This window comes from Heliangelus exortis, chromosome 2, assembly GCF_036169615.1.
Source record: "Heliangelus exortis chromosome 2, bHelExo1.hap1, whole genome shotgun sequence".
NCBI lineage: Eukaryota > Metazoa > Chordata > Aves > Apodiformes > Trochilidae > Heliangelus > Heliangelus exortis.
In genome coordinates, this window is record NC_092423.1 from 20,978,857 (window position 1) to 20,997,737 (window position 18,881).

At 39.1% G+C, this 18,881-nt stretch overlaps 1 protein-coding gene across 4 annotated transcripts in view; it reads left to right on the forward strand.

Moving 5' to 3' along the window:
* Positions 1 to 18,881, forward strand: part of ST8SIA6 (ST8 alpha-N-acetyl-neuraminide alpha-2,8-sialyltransferase 6) — a 40,527-nt gene that overhangs the window by 8,070 nt on the left and 13,576 nt on the right. For 3 of the 4 annotated variants that reach the window (XM_071735130.1, XM_071735131.1, XM_071735132.1), the window contains 5 exons: positions 2,402 to 2,500; positions 6,512 to 6,598; positions 13,490 to 13,634; positions 16,322 to 16,434; positions 17,505 to 17,597. In XM_071735130.1, the coding sequence (XP_071591231.1) occupies positions 2,402 to 2,500; positions 6,512 to 6,598; positions 13,490 to 13,634; positions 16,322 to 16,434; positions 17,505 to 17,597 (537 nt within the window). Of the gene's footprint in view, positions 1 to 2,401; positions 2,501 to 6,511; positions 6,599 to 12,134; positions 12,267 to 13,489; positions 13,635 to 16,321; positions 16,435 to 17,504; positions 17,598 to 18,881 lie in introns of those variants that run through there. The other variant, XM_071735133.1, reaches the window with a different exon arrangement.

Genomic DNA, 18,881 nt, shown 5'->3' on the forward strand with positions numbered 1-18,881 from the left:
AAGGGTTGAAGCCACTTCTCTAATCAGCACACAGTATCTTGATTTTTAGTTCTAATGGCAGACTTATCTGCAGCAGTAACACCCACTTGGTGTATGATACCAATAATAATTTTTTTAAGGTGTGCTTTATACAGCTAAGCTTTGCCTGTAGCCATGTCCCTTACTTTAAGCTGCAGCTGCAGAGGAATCATTTAAAAAAGCAGGAGAGAGATATCATGATTTGGTCCTAAGTAAATGTGTTTGGGAACTGTTACTGGGTTCCTTTGTGGAAGGTCCCACCTGGTTCTTTAGTGTAGACAGAAGCATTCAGACAAAGCTGCAATAAACCTGTGTCCATAAATGGTATAGGCAGATTATTTGCTGGCACTTACTATGTAAGGTCTGTGGAGTTGTGTGCTTAATACTTTGAACTGTGTGCTCTGAGAGCCTTCTGCCCTCACATTTGTATGTCACTCCTTGAGAAAGAATTACATAAGGAACTGTGTGGAAAATCATCCGAGGAGCTCTCAGCAGGTGGTGCCAGCTCTTAGGCTCTATAAAGGTCACTGCAGAACTGAAAGGACAGAGGTTTATGTTGTGTTGTCTTACAATTGCCCTCACCAAGAGGCATACAGACTGCATTGCATACTTCCTTAGGACCTCTGTGTGTACACTGGGAAGAAGTTCCTGATGGTGGAAAGAAAGGGGAGAGATGGTCTCTCTCCTCTGCAGCCTCTGTCCTGAGTGAATTGCTCCTATGGAGTGACTGATTCACTAGGAATTTTATGGGTAATGGAAAGAGAAAGAAAGACACATTTATCCTTTTCCTACACTGTTGTAACTGTGAACATTCCAGTCAATTGCAAAATAACCAAGAATATTTTCTACTCTTTCTTCAGTCAGGTCTCTTCTCATTAGAGTTGTTTATGTTTTAATTGTTTAAGAAGAGAAGGCTAAAGAAGACCTTACCAATACCCAAAGGGAGAGAGCACGGAGTTGGAGTCAGGTTCTTAGTAGCGCCCAGTGACAGAACCAGGGGCAATAAGGACCAGCTGAAACACCAAGTATTCCCTGTGAACATTAGGAAACACTTTTTCACTGTGAGGGTGATTGTAAATTCAAAATCTGCTCGAATGCAGTCCTAGGCAACTGTATTTAGGAGCAATAGGTTGGACCAGATGACCTCCAGAAGGTCATCTGGTCCAAGCTCAGCCACTCATGTGACCCTGTGACTTAAAATGGCATCTTTCCCACATAAAAGCTTCAAAATCAGCTTGTCAGAAATCTTGTAGATAGATGTTCTCCATGTTTTAACAGGTGAAAGCAGTGGAGTTTTGGTCCTTGTTAGCAGAAGGAATAGTGTTTCAGAAGCAGATCTCATTGTGTACAAGGAAGGCAGACCCTTTTCCTTGGTGCATGAATGCCTCTCTACAGTGGTGGCTTGGTCTGTAGTTCTAAGATCAGCATGGGTTCTGTTCACTGCTGCAGCTCCCACCAGGGGTGAATGACACAGCATCTATGACTTCTCTATTTCTAGTTCTAGTTTGGATGAATAGGTTGCAGTGTCTGAGTGCTCAGAAAGAACTCAGAAGGAATGGGGCAGGTTTAGGGGGGAAGATTTTGAGGATCAAGGAAAATAAAAATGCTGGAGGAAAAAGAAATTAATGATGAACGACAATATGCACAGCAGAAGGTTGATGATAGAAAAGGGAGACTGCATGAGATTGAACCTAGGTACAGGGTGAAGTGAGGTGAATGGAATAAGACCGTAGGAACTCAGTCATCTACTAATATATAGCTCAATCTTCTACTACGACTGCCAGAGCAAAAGAAACACAGTAGAGGTGCAAATAAGACAATAGGCATTAGGGATCACTGCCTGGCACTTGCATTGATTCCTTTTACACATATTTACTTCCTACTATGTAAATAAAGGATAAACAAGGGAGGGAATATTGAGCTCAAGTGAGTAGGTTAAAGTCCAAAAAAGATCCACTTAACCTGTGGTGTTTTCTGTACATATATTGGCTTTGAATACTGCATTTCATCAACAACTTTATGAGATCACATCTGCTAAGAATTTCACTGGTTAATATTTTAAATATCTTCAAAGAATAATTCTCAAGAGGCATCGCATTTAATTTCTTTTTTAAATTACATTTTCTGATTACAGGGTAAAGCAGAAAATATAATTCAGAGTTTGAAATAGGGTTACATTAAAGAATCAAATATTTTACAGTCAGTAGCTGCAAACTCCCCTTTTGTACAAGAGATTCACAATAGAAGTCAATAAGATTTCTTTGGTAATGTTTTCAGTTAAATCAACGATTATTAATCTTATTGTCATAGCAAAGTAAATGTGACAGCACAGTCAGAATACGTTCTGTCTTTTAAAGTTTGTTGCTTTTTCTCCCTTCAACAGAACAACTGTTAATAAAAATGGAATTTACCAGTTTGAACAGGCTTCAAAATGTAAGGCAATTCAGGACAACATTTTATCATCATCTCTCAAGAAGAAAAGGTAGGTGTTTCTTTTGGTTTTTCCTTTTCTATTTTCAATAGAAGGGTAAAAGATTGTCTCCTACATAACTCTTGAAGATATTAATGTGAAGCTATACAAAAGGAAAGTGAAATTGTTCAGCCAATATATGCCTGCATTCTTTCTTTCACATTAATTATATTTATTCGAGGTTGGATTTTGTTTTGTTGTGGTTTTCTTTTTTAATTTTCACAGTATAAGTCAGCAAGAGTTCTCCTTGCCATTTATCAACATTTTATTCCAAGATAATCACAAAAAGGTTGAATAGAATCAGTGAGGAATAATTTAATTCTTGGGTGTCTTTTTCTTGGTGAGCATTCCTGCTATGAGCAAGTTCAGTTAATGGATTCTTTTCAGCATATTCACTGAAGTAAGTATGGAAATGTAATAGTATTAAAACTTGCTAATTAATTGCATTTATTAAAATAACTAGTCCACAGGAAACCAATAATTCAATTTTAGCTACATTGAAAAAGCACCCAAAATTAATTATGGGTTTCAAATTGCTGTTCTGCCTTTTTCTGGCATGGAAGAAACCCCTTTGATTTCAGCCCTGCTCAAATTCCATGCCCCTGTCTAACATGAAAATGGGAGAAGCAGCCCATTGCTTTTGACATGTAACATTTTGCCTATTTGGATGTACCAATAAATAAAACAATGTGAATATGAGGCTTCCCTTTAGGCCTGAGTTCCAGCTTAAAATTACGTTCTTTTTAAAGCTGGGAGTTTTTTTTTTTCCCCTCTGCATTTATGAAGAGAATAAAAATGGAATCAGAAACAAAAGCTCTGGTAAAAATAATTGTGTCTTTTCTCATTCAAAGGTCTGGAGAAGTAAAATTTTTTCTTAACACAGAAACAACAGTAAATCATGATTTTTAAAACTTCTGTCTTTTCTGCTTCTTTCTCACTTTCTCATTGTATTTTAAGATCTTTTACCTGTTTTAAAGTCACCATATGCTCAGGATTCTATCTTTACACTTCCAACTTTTTCTTCTTTTTGCCTCTTCTCCCGCCAATATTTCACCTCATTGAAGGAATATTCCACACTATAACTGGAGTGCTTACACTTTTGAAGGGTGTTACAGACCACTGTGTTACTGATGCACAGCTGGTGAGAGCTGGAACAGGGACTGGTAAAGAGAGGTCAAAGAATACAGTTAACTGAAAAATGTTCAACACTGGGAAGGAACTGTATTGCCTCCAAAATCCAGTTGTAGCAATAGAAATGTTGTTATTTATCCCATGCATTATGAAATTGTACAGACTGCAGCTGTGCAGACATGCTCTTCCTATCTAGATTATTTTGGAACTGAGATTGTAGGAGAAACTATATGAAGTGTGAAACCTTTATTCTGTGGATAAAGAAAAAGGAGCTGCATCATGTAACAAGGCAGAAGGTAAACTGGGCGGGCAGGAAGAGAAACTGGTACTTGGAACAAAGAAGCAGGGGACTGCTTTGTGCCATGAATATTGCAACTCATTGCATTTCCCTGAGAGGAACTGCAGGGACCTTTGTTGCTTTTTCAGGGTATGACTCACCAGCGTGGTGTATAAATGCTTTAAATTTGAGTTCTGGACTTCTAGGTATGTTCTCGACACTCTTGACTCTTAAGTTGGCAGAAAGGGAAAAAATTTACTAGTTCAAAGCTTGAAAAATTATTTTATATTAAAAATACTACATAAGCAGGGAGTTACTATAGCAGGTATATGCTGGCAGTGATAAAGAGCCTGAAATGCTGAGTTTTGCTGGCAATTTTCCATTTTTATTCTAGAGCAAACTCAGTGCGCATTCTCCTGAGGGCTTTAAAAACTGATAGGTTTTTGGTAGTATTAAAGTGTCCAAAGGCAAAAGGGATCCTTTTCTCTTGCATTTCCTGCCAATGTTTTTCTGTTTTATTTTTTTATTTCTTGAACCTAAGCTGCCAAATAGGTATATCTCCTTTTTTCACCCCCGCTGCTCAATTTTCCTTCTAATTCAAATAGCTAGTAGGTGTTTAGCTTTAGTGAGTAACTAGTGGTGCTACATCTGTCTCTCCTTCTGACATTTCACCTATTGTCTCTCTACTGCCTCAACACTTCTGTTCTTCCTGTCGTCCTTCAGATATCTGCCAGAAATTGGAAGATGCTTATACTTTGTCAGTGCCTCATCTGTGCATAATAATTCCACCTTAGCTACTGCAGTTAAAGTAGAAGGTCACTGTGTACCTGACAAGTACTATAGGTAAAAAACACCTTCCAGATGTTGTCAGCAAGGCTCATACAATATAAGAAGGTTTCCTCTAACAGCAAATTACAACAATGGTTGTGGTGCAGTCGGTAGATGAAACCAGTATGAAATGTGTTTCACTGCTCTCAGCACTGTAGTTACTGTCTTGTCCACGTACATTTGTAGTTCAGAGCGCTTTCCTCTTAATAAAACCCTTTTAACATCAGTGAGTATGTGCTGTAAGCTCCAAGATGCCAGTGGAAATACATGTATTGTCCCAGTTCTTGAAAATGGAAGAGTAGAGAAGAAGACTGTCGGGATTACAGCACAGCCATGAAATGATACCTTGATGGCCTCTGAACAGATTCCATTGGAGGAGTGAGTCCCCAAGGCTTCTTTAAAGCCGGAAATGTGAAAATAGGCTGAGTGGAAAAATAAAGCTTTCTGGGATGTAAACCCAGCTGCAGCAAATCCCAGAGCTTCAGTTTGAGTCTTTAAAAAAATCCATGGGAATATTGTCTGTATTCAAGTAGAGTTCATTTCATAAACTACTGGTGTGAGCAGAAGTGGCAGATGCTCTGCAGAGCTGCATCAAAAGAAGCATGGTCAGCAGGTCGAGGGAGGTGATTCTCCCCCTCTGCTATCATGAGACCCCATCTGGAGTAGTGTCCAGTCTTGAGGCCCCCAACACAATAAGGATATGGAGCTTTTGGAGTGAGTCCAGAGGAGGGCCACAGAGATAATCAGAGGGCTGGAGTACGAGCACACTCTCCTTTGAAGACAGGCTGAGAGAGTTGGGGTCGTTCAGCTGCGAGAAGAGAAGGCTCTGGGGAGACCTTATAGCATCCTCCCAGTACCTGAAAGTGGCCTGAGGCAAAGCTGGGAGGGACTTTTTAAAGCGCATGCACTGATAGGATGATAGTTTTAAGCTGAAAGAGAGCAGATTTTGATTGGATATTAAGAAGTTATTTCCTATGAGGGTGGTGATACCCTGGAACAGGTTATCCAAGGAAGTTGTGGATGCCCCCTCCTTGGAAGTGTTGAAGGCCAGGTTGAATGGGATTTTGAGCGACCTTGTTTAGTGGGAGGTGTCCCATGCAGGGGGTTGGTAGATGATCTTTGGAGTCCCTCCCAATCCAAACCATTCTGTCTTTCTATGAAAAGTTATAAAAGGAGCAGAAAGGTATTTGGTTATGTGTATCAGTGTCACCAAAGTGCTCATTGATATAAAACCACAGATTGTTTTATTTAAGAACTGATTTGAAGGAAGACTTAAACGTGTAAATACTGATCTGTGGTGATGATTGAAATGAGTTTGGGAGACTCTGTAAGTTAAAGGAAAGAAACAAAAAGAAATATAAAGTTTCATCTTGGCTTGCAAGAGCCACATTTCAAAACAATTTTGAAGACTAAAGCACCAAGTACAAGGCATTTTTATTGTTTTTTTACCGTTTGCACTTGAGATGATTTGTAGTAACTTCAAGATATTAATGGCCAAATATTTAAGTCTGAAAGCAGTGTACTGTTGAAAGTTTCTCCAAAGACAAGTTCACTAGGACATGAGTATTACGAAAGGATATTTAATAGGTCATGCTAATTAAATGAGGATAGTACTGTTACAAATTACAAAAATAAAATAGGTCATGGAGTTATAAAAGCAATCTGTTATATCTGCCCTACACACATTGTTATTCATACATGATGTGCATAATTTGAATGTTTTAGGGACTGATTCTAGTTATAAATGTATATATATTTCAGTGTTTGATGTTTTTGCCTTTTTTTAGATATTCAGAAGATTATTATCTTCACATAGTCACAAAAGTGCAAAACTGCACCTGGATAAGGAGACTAGAAGAATCTACAAAATTCAGGTAATTTCCATTGTCTGATTCAGAAAAGCTGTTTACCCTATGTTTATCAAACAAGCCATATATTTAAATCTTTCATTTTGAAAAGATAATTTTGTATTGCATTTAGATTGCATTAGTAGGTATTAGTATTTTGGTGCTGCTCTTGTTAATTTGAACTGAACTGTGCAAACTGAGTAGGATAAAAGAATGAAGTAATTTCACCTCTCTCCTCTGTAATGGATAGTTACCTAACTGAAGTAGAATGATTTAAAATATTTGTACAATATTAAAAAAATCAGTAATGTGATTTTGTCCATTGCAGCTGGCACTCTGGTGAAAGACCGTGTAATGAAAAAGTGTTTTTCTTACCCCAAGACTATTGCTTCTATTACACAAGTGCCCAAGGCACGCCTTAGGTTTGATGCTGCATGTCACAGCCCCTGAGCATGCAGATGTGTGATTACATCTGTACTTGCTTGGCACATAAGTGGGTGCTCAGTAGGGACAGTGTTCCCTGAGAAGCTTCCACTCTGATCTGGATATGTGTCATGCTGGGTTTGGAGAAAAGCTTCACTTTGCAACCCTATTTTCTCCAGGGGTAAATACTCTCTTGAATTACATTATTACATGCATCAGAATTAAAGATTCTGTCCTGATCAATAAAAATAAATAAACTGACCTATCTTCCAAATCTTTGTAGTTAACCAGCATTGAAAAGTTAGCAACTCCACGCTCAGCATGACACCCTTGGAAGTAGTATTTTTGCAAGGGGTAAAAGTTTTTTGTGCAGCATAAATTGCTATGTTTGCTGTGTACCAGAACTGACTGATCATGTTTACCAAAACTGAGGCAGGAGAATACACAGAGTTAAGGTTTAATTAACTTTTAATTAACTCAGACAGGCTTTAGCTGTACGTAGAGATATTAGAGTATGATAAGAAGCTGTAGATGCAGTCCATTCTTTTTCATAACAGGAAGGTGTCTTGCATAGTTGACAGGAGATGAAGCTGCTATCATCTGCTCTTCACCCTTCTACATTCAGGGCTTTTGTTTTCTGGTCTTTTTTTATCTTCTCTTATTTCTGAATGGACCAGCCACCACTGACCAGTATTTTGCTTCTTTTGGTCTGTTAGGTGTACAAGTCAGTGACAGAGTAACCACTCCTTGTTCCAGCTTTACTTCTTCATTTATTGCTTTTTCAATCTCCCTTCTACTGGGACAACATTTTCTACATCTTGTAGGCCCATGGGATCAAACATGACACCCTCTGTCTAAACTGTCATATAAGAATGTTGGACTTAGGCTCACTGTTCCTCTTGTTTTCTCTGCCTCCCAGCAAAGAGTGTGAGTCCTAAGTAGTAAAGGTAGGTTATACAACCAGTGAGCAGATTGGAAAAATTCAGAAGTGAAAACTGGGGTGCACTAAGCCACCTAGAGAATGTGGACTGTATGTACATTGAGGTGAGTCTGGTAGCTTTAGCTTAGCCCAAATACCAAGCAAAATAAAATAATCTTTTGAAAGCCATGGTTCAGCACAGGATGGGCAAACTCTTACTACTTAATCGACATTCAAGGGCTGTGCTGTTATGGTTTCACTGCTTTTTAGCATCCAGATTGGCTGGAGTATTAGCTAGTTCATATGTATACAACTCATGCTGCAGTTTTGATGACAGTGCTGGATATTCTTCTGACCCTATGAGATCTGATCTGCTTCAATACCGTACAGAAAGTCCATTGATATTACCAAGGACTGGTACTTGGGTTTAGGGCACTGCAGATGATTGTTTTACAGAAGGTATGTGCTTTTGCATGAGTCTTTTTTTTTTTCTTTTCCCATTCTCTCAAACTTCTCTCTCTTGTCTTCTGGAAATAGGCTATTAAAATTTTACAATTGTCATTGCTACCAGACTATATAGGAAACCATTAAGGCTCATAGCAGTTGGCCAACAGAGGCTTTAAAAAAATTAAAAAACAAAGTAACTGTAAAATTTACTGACTAAATTTGTATACACTCCATGCTTACAGCACTCACAAACTTATTAATCAGACTTAAGCACAAGAGCCTGGAACTAGCTTTGCAAGGACACTCTAGCTGAGAAATGATACATTGACAAGATTTCAATGGGGAACAAAGCTTCTAGAAATGTGGTGAAATAAATGAATTAATAATCCATTGGCAGTATATCTCTTCTTTCTTCTAACTTTGCCTAGTGTCAGTAAGGTATAATAGTTGTGTAATACAAATGCTACTCAGTTAAAAAAATCTCATTAGGTAGCTAGATAAACACACCCATTTTGCAGAAGAGGAAATTAATCTCAGAGGGGCTGTGCAGGAGGAACTGAGTAATCCAGTTGGCCATCTTTAGGAGGAGAGCTTGAAGCTGCCTGTGTGGTATTGTTCACCTGCCAATGCCACCAGAAGTCTGCCTGCTGATGAGACTGCAGAGAAGCTGCTTCACTTCTTTCCCTGTTTGCCCATCTGTTAGATTGAGTGAACACTTGTGTGCTTCTCAGGTGTGGTGTCAGCTGTATGACATCTCTGTATTATCCTGCAGTTTTGAAGTACAGGCATGCATATTTATGAGGGATTTAATGTCTTACACTTCAGGGCATAAACTAACCTCTAATTAATAAGGTTCAAAAGCAGTTTCCCGTGAGGTAGTGACTTTCTCAAAGAAGCTTTCCTGTGTTTTCCTTTGCAGCTCTTGCTGCTGGCTGCCATCATATTGGTAATAGAGTGAATGACTTTGTGATCTGAGTCAGTAACTCATGTTCCTAGAAGACAGCAGTGTGTGCCAGTGAGTACACATCAATTTTTCTTGTAAGCCTCACTCCCAGCAGATCCAGGCCAAATAAAAGAATATTAATTAGAAGCGAAATGCAGGAAAGAAAGATTTGTCTTTGAATTTGGCAAAAGGTTAAAGCCGACAGCCATGCATGGCACAAACCACCATATTTTTGCCAAAAAAAAAGCGTGAGTGTGTGAAAAGCAGAGTGCAGGATTACAGGTTGACCCTTGGCTACCCAGCTCATTTTAGCCATGCAGCTGTGTATACTGTGCCCATTCTTTGTCAGGGAACTGCCCTTTTCCAGATGGCTTTCGCTAAAGCTACTCTGCTTGGTACCCTCATGTGCACTTGGCTAGGTTGCTGGCAGTGCTCAGAGTTTCTTGACATCTATATGATGTTTACCCACACGTTCCTCAAAATCAAGAAGAACCACCAGCCAAATAAAAGCCATCATGTTCTATTTAATACCTCCTATATCAACAGTCACTTTTCTCTGGTTGATTTCTGTCAAGCCTCTCTTAGGGAACCAGTCTTCTGACCTTTCACTTATTTCAATTTTGGTAATGCTGGCATCAGCACTGCCATATTTAGGCTGCCCTCAGAAGAGAAAGTGCAAGCACTTGGTTGATTGCTCTTGCAGTTTAGGTAAGAGTTATTGTGCCCTGCATTAATGTTTGTCAGCCCTTGCTAAAGAGGTTTTTTCTAACTTCACAACAGATGCTAGCAAAGATGGTGTATGTACAACAGAAGTGGTGTAAATGGCAACATTCTAACAGTGATCAAGGGAAATTCTTGTCCAGCAATCATGGCTACTAACAAATAGAGAACTTTTAAGTATTTTTAGACCTTTCCTTTATGAAATTCAAGTGTACTTCTTTTTTTCCTTTTTTATTTCTTGTTCTGTATAGCACCACAGTCATCTAGCATCTCCACACGATCCCTTTGCTTCTAAACCCACCTTCTCCCCCTTTTCAGATCTTCCCTGTTCTTCCTTTTTCAAATTTACATCACCTCCAACTGGTTTTAGCCAAAGCAGGTTCTTGGATTTTGTGGTTATAAGAGAGCAATGACACAATCTTGGAAGGGGAGGGGAAATAATCTCACAGCTGCCTGGAAGCATCATTCTCAAAGCTCCAGAAAAAAGCTGTGCTGGGTAGCTTCCTCTGCACAGGCTCTTACAGCTACAGTCAGTAGAGTCTCAGGTTCCCTAGGTAACCTGAATATTAATTATTATATTAGTATTCTTCAAAGGTTTTGCACTTAGAAGAAATGTTTCATTAGTGCAACAAATTACAGAGCCCAATTGGGTGCAAGCTGTAATTGTCTTTTACACCTCCACATCTCTTTGCTTTACAGACTTCTAAGCTTCATTTATTCTCATTTGGGCTGTATACCCATGGTGGCAAATAATATGCAGGCTTTACAAATAGTATCAACTCCTGTTTTTGCTGGAAGCTAAAAAATTGCTAAAACAGCGCTCAAAACTACTGAGGAGGTGGGGAAGGAGAACATGGAGAATATGGAGAAAACCTATGCAAATGCTGTGTTTTAGAGAAGCTTCCAGGCACTGCATTTTTAGGCTATCTCATTGACCTTGGATCCTGGTGAAGTGGTGCAACAGTTCTTCAGGAATGGTATCATGCTGGAATAGCCCTGTGTGAGCTGTGGGTACAGAAGCTCCCCACAGAAGAACCATTCCTGACAAAACTTATTTGCATCTGATAGCGAAGGGAAAAGGGAATTCCTAAGTATAAAATGCAGCTTTAAAAACCCTGATGTTACACAGCAGTTTAGGTGGCACATTGCTCCACCCCACCAAAATATTTTTAATTTTTTTTAAAAGAAAACATTGCTATTTTCAAAAAAGAACTTTGGGTCTTGAAAAGAATAGTTAAGCAAACAGCCCACTTCCTTAGTCTTGGAATTTCCTCTCCTGCTTTTTAAACAATAGTTAAGCAAACAGCCCACTTCCCTAGTCTTGTAATTTCGTCTCCTGCTTTTTATTCCACTTGACCTCTATTACCTTTTTCCCACTTTAATATATCTTCTGAAATTTGTGTGTTCAGACATTCCTGCAGATTATAAAATCCCACTCTTTCTTATGGAGATGTATTGTTCTACAGTCTAACATATAATAGTATTGCTTAAGACATTTTTGTACAGCCATGGACCACAGTTGAAATACAAATAAAATACCATGCAAGGTCAATTGATGCTTGCACAAGCTTGCATCAACACATAATCAATAGCTTTCCTGACATTAAACAGATCAATAATTCCACTGCACTCTTTAAAATCTCACATCACAGTATACAGGGAAATGAGCAGGATTCCAAGATTACAGTATGACTTAAGAGTGCATTTGCTGTTTGGGTTAAATTGATCATTACGTAGAATCTGGAGTATATATTCAGAAATATTTCTCTTTCAAAAGAGGAAAAGACAGGGTGGAGAGATAGTATTTAGTGACAGTTTGGAGAAATGATTGGATCTTTTAATTGCTCTGTGTACTTTCCTAAAGGCTGGAGGCTTCCTGTAAGGGGGACCTAATTTTGGATCTGACTAAGTTAATTATGTCTTCATGGAAGATTCTTAAAATAGTCTGGCTTGATAATTTTATTGCACTTCTGCATATTCAGCCTTGATTTCAGATTCAGCCCTCTTGGCTTTCATTGTTTTAGTAATTTCTGATGTTACCTCATTTATAGACAGTTCAAGGGCTGTCAGTGTAGCATTCCACTTCAACATGTTCTGTTTCAGATGCCACATTTAACCAGTCTTTTCTAAAAGATTGGAATATGTCATAATGTGCCTCATTGTACTTTGGTGACACTGACATGGATTGACAAAAGCGTGGAGAAACTCAACATTGTCTAGAGCCTCCAGTGCAGTACAACGAGGTAAACTGCTTGCTCATTATAAAGTATTATAGCAGTGAACTTAGGTAAAAGGTAATCTCACTGGTTGTAGTGGTATCGTTGAAATTTTGCTGGTATATAGTGGAAATTTTTGTGGGTTCTCCTCTGTACTGTCGTGACAGTCTCTTCAATATGAAACCTCGAAGTTTTTGTTGTCTTCACATGTACAGTACAATAGTTTGCAATAACTACGAAGACCCAAGCTAGGTAAACTATTGAAACAAGCTGTTAGACAAGTATAGACTTCTGTTGCTTTGAATACTTTGCCCAAGCTGCTCTGAAATACACTTGGCATCAGGTTTACCGGACCTACAGCTTTAAGTATTTACTATTCTTACTTTGTGTTTGCTTTCTGTTTGTGTTATTTCTTTTATGTGGTCATGTTATGTTGGGTAACTGAAGATTCACAATGAGATACACCTGTGTAAGCACTGCTGGCATGGATGATGTGCAAGTGCTTCATAACAGGACTGATTGTATTCTTTTTGTGAACAAGCATTCACTTGTACAGATGTTTGTAAAAGGAATCCGTTGCACTTTTACCTATGTGAGGACTTTTACAAGGAGTTTCAGGGAGCAGCTTAGGTTATCTGTCTCTACCAGAAAGATATCCATCTTCCTTATTTGCAAGTTGTGGTGTAATTCATTTAACATCTACAAGATCGTGCACAGGAGAACTGCACTGAACAGGTGTAGAAATGAATTATTAATTAACTGGCTTGCAACCATCTAGATTTTCACTAATAGTAAAGCCAGTACTTCCCACCACTATTCCAGTCATCTTCCTGATTCTTTCTTTTTTCAGCCTTCCAAGTTTCTTACAGTCACTCATTCTACGTTGGTTGAAATCCTATATTTAATTCTTTGAGGACTGAAGTCTCTCAGTGTTTCTATAATAATCTGAGCAATCATTAATAAGGAGGAGACTTGTTCTGGATAGGAATGGAAGACCAAGAGAAAAAAAAAACAGTTTAAGAAAAGGAGTTCTTGGTCTGATGAGTTTCTGAGCATCTGCTGTGAAAATGCACCTTGCTCTGCTCTGCAAAGAAAGTCACAGGAAGTGACATTATAGAGGGTTCATGCAGCATTTTGTTGCTTAGTTAATTAGATCTGATTGTCATTTATTCATCCATTCATCTAGTTCTACTGCCACTCTCCTACTTATTTGCCTGTCTTTGAGCAGGTTTTGTTTTGGTTTTTTGCAGGTCAGAATTAGCTTCCTGCTGTGATGCAGTTCACAATTTTATTGCTTCTCAAAACAACACCCCTCTGGGAAGTAACATGAGTTACGAAGTGGACAGTAAGAAGACCATCCTCATTACAGAGGACATTTTTAAGATGCTGCCTGTGGTAAGAACTGTACATTTACTTGTTATTAAAATTGTGTTGTCATATATATTTTGGGTTAGTAATAGAGCTGCTTTGTTTCCTTCCTCTAGTAGAGACCCTGTTTGCACTTCATTCACATTTTAACACCTTTTTTTTCACCTTCCTCTGCAGTGGTGGAGGCATGGACAGCGTATCATAGTTCAGATTGCAGGTCAAATTGCTACAGAACACAGGCTGCAACCTGGCTTGGCAGCAAGCTGAATTCAGGAGTAAATCCTCTGAAAATATTTGCCTTACTTTTCTCATACCCATTTTCAAAGGCATTTCAATCTGGAAAAACATTTCATATTCCTTGTGTTCCCGTGTCATTTCCGTGGAGGCATGGGCATATAACTTCTGAAAGCTATTTTGGTGGTAAACCTGATAAGGAATAGCATAGTGTAGCACAGCATAATGTAGCATACTGTGGCACAGCCTACAATACAATACAATACAATACAATACAATACTTCAGTTGGAAGGAACCTGCAATTACCTCATTCAACTGCCTGACCAATTCAGGGCTGAACAAAAATTAAAGCATGTTATTAATAGCATTGTCCAAATGCTGCTTAAACATTGACAGGCTTGGACCATCATCCAGCTCTCTAGGAAGCCTGTTCCAATGTTTGACCACTCTCTCAGTAAAGAAAAGCTTCCTACTGTCTAGTCAAAACCTCCTCTGGTGTAGCTTTGAACCATTCCCACACATCACCAAATCCTAGAGAAGAACTCAGCACCTCCCTCTTCACTTCCCCTCCTTAGGAAGCTGTAGAGAGCAATGAGTTTGCCTTTCAGCCTCCTTTTCTCCAAACTAGACAAGCCCAAAGCCCTTAGACACTTCTTAAAAGACTTTTTTTCCATCTCTCTCACCATCTTTATTGCCTTCTAGGGAGAAGCCTTTGCAGCCATAAACATAGGCTGAGCAAAGGAACCAGATTTTGTTGCTCAGGGCCTAACAGATGTCAAATCTGTAAATCAGGCAAAGAGGGGTACAGAGATGTACTTAATTTCTGAAAGTAAGAGCATGTGGGAACCCTCTCACCCATCTTTGGCATTTTTGATTTGTGATATCCCAGCCTTCATGCATCTAATCCCTTCTAAAGCTGCTGTGTATCACTAAAAACTTCATTACAATAGAGTTTACAGTGGTTCCAAATTTAAACTGAATGAAAGAAAAAAGTAGTTATGTTTTATGTGCATAAATACTTGCTATGCTAGCCAGAGTTGTCTGGCCTTTGTGTTCTCCCACTGTCTTTTCAGAATTGCACAAAATACTTGAACATGTTGTTTTGTAATACATCACCAGGCAACATGGTGTCTGTAATTTTCCCTACACTTTTTGCCTTTTCCTTTCCTCCTTCTCTCTGGGCAGGCTGATAGGAGAAGGAGGAAGAAGAACACTTTGTGTAACCAATTTTTGATACAATTTTGCAAGTGCACTCAGTTTCTGCAGTCAAAATAGCCCAGTTGTTGGCCTCTCTGTTCCATGGCAGTGCTCCCACAGCTGGAGAGGCTTGATAAGATGTGTCTGAGACCCTGGGATAACAGCCAACTATATTAATGTCAACTGAAAGAGCCAACAATTTACATTAATTTGATAGGTTATGATCTGTGCTGGTCCACAAGTGGGTGCACTTAGCTCCCATTCAGCCTTCCCACTGCAAAGGAGCAACATCTAACAAGAAGAGAAGTAGAGGTCATCAGCCAGAAACACTGTCCTCTTCAGTGAGTTGTCACATTCACCAGCAGTTAATCCAGGGCACATGATTATCCTTTAGAGCATCTTCAGGTTCCCCTACATTTGTTATTTTACATCACACCAGACTGAGAGAGTCAGGATTATTCAGTCTGGACAGGAGAAGGCTCTGAGGAGACCTTATTATATCCTTCCAGTATCTGAAGGGGGCCTATGAGAAAGCGGGTAAGGGACTTTTTAGGATGTCAGGTATGATGGGAACTAGGGGGGATGGATTCAGACTGGAGGAGTGTAGATTTTGGTTGGAAGTTAGGAAGAGGTTCTTCACCATGAAGGTGGTGAGACACTGGAACAGGATGCCCAGAGAGGTGGTGGAAGCCCCATCTATGGAAGTTTCTAAGGCCAGGCTGGACAGGGCTCTGAGCAACCTGATCTAGTGGGAGGTGTCCCTGCCCATGGCAGAGGGGTTGGAAGTAGGTGATCTTAAAGGTCCCTTCCAACCCTGAAAATTCTATGATTCTAAATGTAGTTGTGTGATGACAAAGTAATGAGCATTTTACTTCTATTAACTGGCAAAGTCAATGACTATGTGACAAGCCCTAGTCTGTTACAGTGTGAGGGAAAACAGGTTAATTTAAGCTTTCTTCAGTACAGGTTAGTTCCTTAGCTTGTCAAGGATTCAGTCCACTATTAGGTAATTTTTGTGTTAAATGTATTTAAAAGATATATGTCCAGTTTTAACAATCTAGTATTATTCCCTCAGAGTACTCATGGCAGAAGTAGCAGTTCTCAGTTTGTCGGTGCCTATTTTTGGCTCTTGGCTGTCCAGCCCTGGCAACCCTGTCTGCTGCATGGTGAATGGGCTCACTTGGATTTATTTATTAAACCTGCCAGGTGAAATGACTGAAGATACAAAGAAACAGTTACAAGATTTATAAGGCATTGGATGTGTCTTTTTACTTGTTTGCAGTCCTCTCCTCTTTCAGTCCATCCCTTCAAGACCTGTGCTGTGGTTGGAAATGGAGGCATTCTGAAAAATTCCAGCTGCGGAGCTGAAATCGATCGTTCTGACTTTGTGTTTAGGTATGAGCTGCTTCATCTTACCAAAGTCAAATATTTCTAAAGACTTGGCTGGCCTGATAGCATGCCAGTGCCAGTTTGGAGCACTGAAGGAGGATTTTGACAATTCTTTATTTCTCTTTACTTAACATCCTTTAGGGGAGGGAACTTCTTCTCATTAATGCAGTTATTTGACTGCCCTGGTATTTGTTTCATCTTCTGTTGGCCATCTAAAAAATTAGGCATCTAATTTAAGTACGTTTTTTCAGCTCACTCTATAGATTGTCTAGAAAACCAGGCATACTTGGACCATAATTTGGCCCACTCTTTTAGTACATGACTCACACTTTATTCTTCCTGCAAGGGAACAGAGTAAGCAAGTGTGAGTTCTTCTCTCAGTGATGTCCAATCATTCAGTCTGTTGGGTTTGGTTTTCTTTCCTGATTTTGGCTAAGACTTGGGCTTTTCAAAGTTACAAATAAAAACAAACAAAACAACAACAACAAAGCCTAAACAACAAAAATCAAGTCTTTTCAGTTAGATAACTGTCTTAACAATGAGAAAACTGCATACTAAGATGCTAAACTTAACAAATGACTGACTAAAACAAAAAATGCTTTCTTTGCCTCTTACGGAAGCCACGGTTTCTGCAGTTGAACAAGTGATACTGTTGTTGTCTCCTGAAACAGCTGTCAACATTACTGTGCAAGATGAGGGACTGGGGTCAATTAGATTGTTTTATAGCAGAAAATAATAGAAGACTTTCAGAAAAACTGCAGTGTTTAGGAGAGAGAAGCAGGTTTTCCTAGCAGCTAGGGTAGGACTAGGCATAGACTGGCTCCTTACAGAATTTTAACTTTGCTTCTGATTTGTGAGATGATTTATGAAAATGAGCTCTCTGTGCCCTATTTTAACCATCTGTACAGCAGATTAAATATTTTCACTAGGAGTGCTGTAAGCCTTATTTAATATTTGTAAAGTGCTTAGAGGTCCCTGGGAACTGACGTGAAAGTGTCATAGCACAGCAGAGGAATTTGCAAATAATAACTGTAAAGCTTTTCTGGTGCACATCTGTTAATGTTTCTCAATTTCAGGTGTAACCTCCCTCCAACCACGGGAAGCGTTAGCAAAGATGTTGGCAATAAAACAAACCTTGTGACTGTTAATCCAAGTATCATAGCACAGAAGTAAGTACTACTGCAAATCTCTGTCTGTGCAATTGTGTATAATTGTTTGACATGATTTACATTTTGTTGGAAATCCACTGGGATACCAGCATAGAAACCAGTGCATACAGATTACTTCATTGAGTTTAGTTCCCATCTAAAATATGTACCAGTCCAACTGTTAAACCTGGTCATTTCTGTAGCAGAAAGGAGTCAGCAATGCTCAGATTAGTGACTGCCTCAGATGGCACCAATCCACAATTGGAATAAAACTGATGATTACAAACCCAAGCCTTTTCTTTCCTCCCCTATGACCCTCATGACCCCCAGCATGAGAAAGGAATTGTAGCTATTATTCAGGAAACCTTGTAGATGTATTTCTGACTCTATCAGTATGACTGTAAGCACATGCTCTTAGGTAATGTGCTTAGAAGCTGTTCTCGTTAAGCCTGATCCTAACGGAGGCCTTATTTCTGCAGTCCATTTTCTCAATCCATACAAAAGCTGCTCGTACACTTTTTTTCTCAGCCAAGGTTGTGTTTTTTTCACCTTCTTGATGAAAAGAAAGTCTAATAAGGCCAGGCTGACTAATCTGACATCTTCAGCAGGCTGGAACTGCAGTTTATCTATGAAAAGGACTGCTGTGACATGTTATTTACTGCTTACTGATCTTACTGTATCTTGCTGTCTGTCGTATCTGTATTTGTCAAATAGACAGCATCAGGCAATTTTATTTTTCCTTTAAAGGAAGAAGGAAAAAGTACAGTGAACACAGAAATTCCTAATAGGCATTTGCCATTGGTTCAAGGATAGACCTTTATTTTACACAATGAGTACTATTTTGATGCTTACCCAGCCCATTTTAACTTAAATGAGGATGAATTATTGCTTCCCCAAAAATAGATTTAGCTTATTTATGTTGGTGGGGCTGCAGAAGAAGAATGTGGGGAAGGAAAAGCTTCTTGGTGGCTTGGTGACTACTGACCCGGTGCATGATTTGTCTGGGCTTGATCAAAGTGTTCTGTGGCAGGTGCACTCTTTTTTTTTTTTTTTTTTTTTTTCCAAATTAAGCTGCATGAGGGCTAATAGGAGTTAGACTGGAGGAAATAGGAGCTAGGGGTTGGTAGTGTTATGTTATGGGTGAACTCAGTGATCTTAAAGGTGTTTTCCAACCAGAATGATTCTTTGCAATTCTGTAAACCTGAGTGAGGATGAAATGACATTATGATAAGACTTTAGGATTTTTTACAAATTAATTAAATCTTATTAAGTCTTCAGCAAAAACTGTAAATGCTTTTGATGGAG